The sequence below is a fragment of the Chelonoidis abingdonii genome, chromosome 2, assembly GCF_003597395.2.
Source record: "Chelonoidis abingdonii isolate Lonesome George chromosome 2, CheloAbing_2.0, whole genome shotgun sequence".
NCBI lineage: Eukaryota > Metazoa > Chordata > Testudines > Testudinidae > Chelonoidis > Chelonoidis abingdonii.
Window position 1 is genome coordinate 151,647,350 of NC_133770.1, and position 6,573 is coordinate 151,653,922.

The window sequence follows — 6,573 nt, forward strand, 5'->3', positions numbered from 1 at the left end:
GCCCGTCCGGCCGGGGGAAGATGGCGGCGGTAGCGCGGTGGTGGCGGGCTGGGCTCCCGGGGCTGCTCGTGCTACTGCTGCGGGGGGCGCGCGCCGAGCAGACCGAGGAGCACCTGAAACGGGAGCACTCGCTCACCAAGCCCTACCAGGGTGAGGGGCCCCGCGGGGCGGCGCTAGGCTGGGGGTCCCATGTGGGGGACCCACGATGGAGGATAGGCTGGGGGGCCCCCTGCGGTGTGGGGGCTCGGCTGGGCGGCCAGGGCAGCAGGAGTGTGGGGGTGATGGAAGGGGATGCAGGAGGAGCTGGGTGCGAGGGGCTAGGATGTTTGGGAAGCAGGGTCGTGGGATAAGCGAAGGCAGTACCTGGCGCAGGGAAGATGGGGGTGGTGGCACGAGTCAAAGGGTGTGAGAAGGGGAATAGGGAGGGGGCAGGCAAAGAACTGGAGGTAGTGCGTTCAGTGGGCAGCTCGTGTTGGGGGAAGGGAAAGGCAGGGTGGGGGTGCAGAGGAAGCTGTGGGCAGTGGCTAGAGTATGACACTATTTGGGGGGCAGGGAAGAAGCAGAATGAGAGTGGGTTGGGAACCCCGAGAGAGAAGGGCTGGGGGATGAACTATGTAGGTGGGGTGGGTGGAAGCAAATATCTGTGGTGTTTTGTGCACCTGGGAAAGAGAAGGGTAGCCAGGTGGAAAGTCTGGGAGGGAAACAGCGCAGAGAAGGGAGGTGGGTGGGAAGATGGATGGAAGGGTGAGAAGAGAGAGAGCACAGGGCAGTCAGTGCTCTTGACAAAGTCACAGCACTGTACCCTTGTACGGGTGGTGCAAATATTTTCCCTCTACCCCCCAGGTGTTGGATCTTCCAGCTCCTCTCTCTGGGACCTTATGGGCAATGCCATGGTCACGACTCAGTATGTCCGCCTCACACCAGACATGCAGAGCAAACAGGGGGCCGTGTGGAACAGAGTGGTAAGAATAATGTTCTCTAGCAATCTGTGAGGAGTGCTGGCACGCCAGGGTTTTGTATCTTGTGCAGAAGTGATTTCTATCTTTGGGTTGCAGCCAGTATGTCTGAATTCAAGATGGTGAGGGGTAACAAGAAGGTAACTGAGATGACTTGATTTATGGAGTCAAGATTCTCATGGGAATCTGCTGCTGCAGGTCACCGGAAGTGGTGTACTGATGGTGAGAATCCTTAGCTCAAGTGCGAAATGAAGGGTGGATGGGCCTCAGGCAGATTGCTCTCATGAAAACTACTGGCCAGACAGATTTGTGGAATGGTTGTGCAAAACTACGGTAGCTACGGTTAATCTGAAACAAGACTGTTGCTAAATCAGAGTCTTGGCAGTGTCTCTGCTTTTGGTGTAGCTACAGGAGATCATTAACTTTGTGACAATATTCCATTCCACTGAGCTTTTCCTTTGACTAAAAGTGCCAAAAGGCGGTGCATCTAAATGGCTTGCTCCTGTGCAATAGCCCTGCCAATTCTATTATAGGATTTGATCCTAACTCCCTCTATGATTATAGCTCAGAAATCCCATTCAGGATCACCATTCTGTTATGCTCCATGTACGGGGCACATTCTTTAGATCCTGAGTAGACGCAGATCCATATCCCCTGAATACAGTAACTTATGAAAAAGGCTTTTTGTTCTGGGGGAATGTGAACTGTGTAGATGCACACAAGAACACTAGACCAAAGGCAGACCTGGTATAAGTAATTGCAACTCAGGTAAGTCAGTGGACTCGTACCTGCTCATACCAGTATGAATTGGGCACATTGAGTTTATCCTGTAAACTTGATTTGACGTTCTCCTGCTCCCATGTGCAAAGGTTCCACCAGAATCTGAAAACAACTAACCTCACATCTACCTTTAATACGTGGCCACAGCAGCACATGTAGCTGGATTCTCTGCCTTTTTTTGGTGGCTGTCAGTTTGAGTCACAAATTCAGCTCTCATCGAATGTTTAGCTAACTTAAGTCTTGCCTAAGGAGTCGATATAATTTGCTTATTAAGTGAAAAGCTGGAATTTGAGCCAGAAAGTGTCTTATGATCTGTATATCCTCCTGTGCTGTTCAGTGCAGGCCTTCTCAACTTATATCTGCTTGAGCCCTCCAACAAAGTCATATAGTCTTACTTCGCTGGACTATAGTTGTTTAATGTTTATAGTGCCTATAGTGGATGCTACTTTTTAAAACAAGTAATTATATACGATGTCCAAGCTTCAATCACACAAAACTGAAGCTTTGATGGGATGTTTCTCTGGATTATAGTAGTAATCACACACTTCTTTCCAAAGCTGAAAAATGCCTATTCTTGGTGAGTGCAATTGCCAGGCGAAGGGAAGTGTGGTCTTCTAGATGTGATGTGGACACAGAAGGGCTTGCTGTTAGAGGCTTTCTTTTAGGGTCTTCCGTGGCGCCCATCATCTTGTTGTGTCTATATTCACATGGTGCAGGATTGTGACATAGCTTATAAGTGTGTGTTTGTTTGGCAGAGTAACTGGAGCAGTGATTCCCAATCTCTTCCAGATTAAGACCCTCTCCCGTCTCTCACAGGTCTAGCAGGAAGCCCCCTCCCATTTAGTAGTATGGAAAGGCCAGAGTGGTCACACCTCCGTCACACCTGTGTCTGCTGGCTCAGGTTGGGGTCATGGACTACAGATCACACCTTATAATGCCTGGCTATGCAGTTGTTTTTAATGTTGCAGTTTTTGTCTGCATTTTGCGCAGGCAATGAATTGCCTTGTCTAAGTCCTATAACGGGATATACAGTAGGAGCCACTCAAAGACATGACAGTTTGGGATGGAATTTACTGTGGGGTAGATAGTACATGAAAGCGCATCACTGTGGTTCCCTAGAAAGTTTCCTGTAGAACTACTATGACTTCTGCTCTCTCCACACAAGTACCTGTCTGATTCTGCCTGGCCATTTGAGTCTCAGACTAGTTGACCGTGTGTTGGAGAAAGGTAGCTTGTTCCAAGATCAAAGGCACTGTAGCTGTACCAAGCCTTTCCAGGTCAGTACTCTTCTTGCAGCTCACTGTGTCAGGGATATTCTGCACAGGAGGGCAGAGTCCTGTCAGTTAATAGCCACGTCCTTTTAGTCCATGGAATGAGACCGTTTTAAGTCAGACATCTCCAAGCCTTCAGAGCGGGTTGGACAGCTGCCTCTTTATATTAAAGAGCTGTGTAAATTGTCTCCATGGAGCTTGGAGGCCTTCATCTCTGTACAATTGTCTGTATGATGTAAGTGCGTGTCTCTGACCTGAACCTGTTCTAATTGTCTATCGTGAGTCTACCTTCCACAGTGAGTTGCCACCTACCTCTGGTACAGGGTGGGCTTGATGCTGCTGCATTTGGCAATCAATCCTCAGCTATGGGCACTACTGCAAGATGTTTCTGACTGTGGATCTTTCTGTTCTTTTATATGGAAATTCAGTACAAATAACGTGCTTAAAAAGGGCTGTAGTCAAGGACCCAAATGTAGCTTTTTGAGAAGTCGTAAAATGTTTTTCATTTTTAAAAAAAAATGTCACTGTGTGTGTGTGTATGTTTTGGATTGGTAGTTCCCCTGAAGTGGTTGTGGTTCACATCAGCTCAAAATTAACCTGACAAGTATAGTTTTGTTGCTGAAGCTGAATGAAATACAGGACACTGAACTGCTTATATAGTGAAAAATGCACTAGATTCTTAAAACCTATTGTCTTGTGGCATTGATAATATTGTACAGATGTGACTTTGAAGTGGGCTTTTGACTGCTTATATGGTGTGAGTCCGGGAGTCGAAATACCTGTCTAGCCACTAACTCGTATCCAGTCTGGATGACTCTGTTATAAAACTATTTACATTCTTTGCCCCGATTGGTTCTGTGCTTCATCTAATGTTCATAAGGGGGTGTAGCTTGTTCATCTATAGTGATGAAATTCAAGCCCCTCCGGACCCAATTCTGATCTCTCTTCCTGATTTCACTGGTTACTCCTGGCTTAGGACAGTGCAAGATCAGAATCAAGCTCTTTGGTTTTATATCCATGGTTCCCTAATCTTAACAGTGCCCCCTGTGATTAATTACTCTTGCTGAAATACGCAAAGTAAGGCAGTGCAGCCTATTAGCAAGGGAAATAAAGGATGAAGAAATCTCTGCCACATGTTCCATTTAGCAGATGTATTTGTGCTAAGGCAGGCCAGCACTTTTCCATGAGGTGGTGGGTGTGTTGGTGCCACGGCTTGCTGGCTGCAGAAAAGCAGCTGTACTGTCTGGCTGGGGACACTGCAGCCAATTGCAGCTGTCCCTCCCCATCCAGACAGAATAGATACCAGCGGAAATGGTGTCCATTATTAACGTTATCTGCCTGCAAGCCAATAGCCGGAAGGGCTGTGAATTGCAAGGGGTGGTAGTCTGTTATCAAAAGTCCCCCTGACTGCTGCATGCACTCTCCCCCTTTCTCTTTTGCAGCCTTGTTACCTGAGAGACTGGGAGATGCAGGTCCATTTTAAAATCCACGGACAAGGCAAGAAGAACCTGAATGGGGATGGCTTTGCCATCTGGTACACCAAGGATCGCATGCAGCCAGGTAAAATGCTCTCACGGAGGCATTGTCTGCAAGGGGAAGTGCTGCACAGAGCCTCTGCTGCTGGCCGCCTTCTGCCCCAGTGGAGACACGCTGGCCAGACGAGCGTCGCCCTTGGCTGTGGATGTAGAGTGCATCTGTAGTTGCTGCCATCCTGCTCCTTTTTGCAGGGACCGACAAGGAGGAAGCCAGGAGCGACTGTGAACCCACTGTAGCTAGTACTGACATTGCTCTGCAAAAGCTTGGGGTGACCATTGATGGGGGCTTGGAGGAGTCCAACTTGGCTATGAATTCAGCTGTGCAGTAGCAAACTGCTTGCTCTGATTTTCAGAGGTGCAAAGCAAGCCCCATTCCTACTGCAGGACTAGAGGGTGCAGTGGCTCCAAAGCTCAGGAAATCAGACTTGTGTGGGCTGAGCACGGGCCTGGAACACCTATCTTCTGAAACTCTGCTCCCGTTCCCCCATCTGTCAAACAAGGGTGCCTGCCTACCTCATGAGTTATTGTTTGTAAAGAGCTCTGATATCTAGCACTCCTATGTAGACTGCAAAGTGATTCATCAGGTGAGAGTATTGCTGTCTGCATTTGACAGATGGGGGAAGAGAGGTACAGAGGGGGAGTGGCAGACCCAGGGATTGAATTTGGGACTGCGAGGTGTTGGACCTGTAACATGGGTGCTGGGCTCTGCTGTTCTGTAAGTGCTGAATGGTGCTATGTGGATGGGGGTTCAGGCCCCCTAAGCACAGACCAAGGAATGAATCCCCTGTGGGGAAGGGAGAAGGTAAAGGGTGATTCATCTGCTGCCACTTGCTAACATTCCTTATGAGCTGCTACTGTCTCCAAGACAAAGCTACCTTTGGAGGCATCTCTGGCATAAATCCTTAGGGGAAAACTCCTTCAAATGGGCATCTCCATGAAGATGGAGGCTGCTCCACTGGTTCTCGTTGGCTACAAGGAGGTAAATGTCTGTCTGATCCTACCAAATATTACTGCAGCCTCTTCAAGCTACTCTTGTGGTTCTGCTCCAAGGTGGGGCCTATCGATGGCTTGGGGAGTAAATCTACCCGCACACGGGGTGGAAAGCACTCACTCCACTGTCTCTACTAGACTGCGATAGCACACAGGCTGTGTTGCCCATTGTTCACAATCTGCCATCTGTTCTAGGGCCCGTGTTTGGGAGCAAGGATCACTTTCTGGGGCTGGGGGTGTTTGTAGACACCTACCCCAATGAGGAGAAGCAGCAGGAGGTAAGATGGCCTTTTGGCAGTTCGAAGGGAAGTGGGAGATGGATGTTAAGTTGTATTACGTGGCGATGCAGCCAGAGCTTGAGGGTGGAGTTGGCGTATTAACTTGTTCAAAAGGCTTTGGCCATATTTCTAGCTCCAGTGCAGCTGTATGTTAGAGAAATGCCAATCACAGACCTGTCTAAACGAGCATTCGGCTCCTCATGGCTGCAGCTTTTGGTCACTTGCTATTGACGCTGCTCTCTTTCCCCTTCCTGGCTCTCTTCGCTTCTGGTTTTGAGCTTGCTATCTTCCTTGTTGTCTCTCTCCAGGGGGCTAGCAGCAGGCAAGTAGCTCTTCATACATGGAGGGGGCTGCAGGCCAGACCAGGCAGCTTCCCTCTGCAGCCCTTTTGTGTGTCATGGCATCTGATGTAGAGGAGCACTCACAAGGACTGAGCGTTCCTGGTTAGCTTCTCCTCACTGCCGACTCCCTGTATGAAGTATCGCTGCTCTGCAGGGCAAGTCCTGATGGTGGTGGGCATTGTCTTTGTCATAAACAGATAGTAGGAGTTAATGAACAGAAGTATTTTATATCTCTTTTGACTGTAAAGGGTTAACAAGTTCAGTAAGCCTGGCTGTCACCTGACCAGAGGACCAATCAGGGGACAGGACACTTTCAAATCTTGAGGGAGGGAAGTTTCTGTGTGTGCTGTTAGAATTTGGGTTGTTCTCTCTGGGTTCTGAGAGTGACCAGACGTGCAACCAGGTTTCTCTCCAATCTCTCC

At 49.0% G+C, this 6,573-nt stretch overlaps 1 protein-coding gene across 2 annotated transcripts in view; it reads left to right on the forward strand.

Annotated features, from left to right (window-relative positions):
• The window catches only part of LMAN2L (lectin, mannose binding 2 like), a 17,727-nt gene continuing 11,154 nt past the window's right edge, over positions 1-6,573 (forward strand). Inside the window, exons 1-4 of one of the 2 annotated variants that reach the window (XM_032790312.2) lie at positions 1-150; positions 844-962; positions 4,450-4,567; positions 5,728-5,810. In XM_032790312.2, the coding sequence (XP_032646203.1) occupies positions 21-150; positions 844-962; positions 4,450-4,567; positions 5,728-5,810 (450 nt within the window). In that variant the 5' untranslated portion in view covers positions 1-20. The remainder of the gene's footprint in view (positions 151-843; positions 963-4,449; positions 4,568-5,727; positions 5,811-6,573) is intronic. The other variant, XM_032790311.2, reaches the window with a different exon arrangement.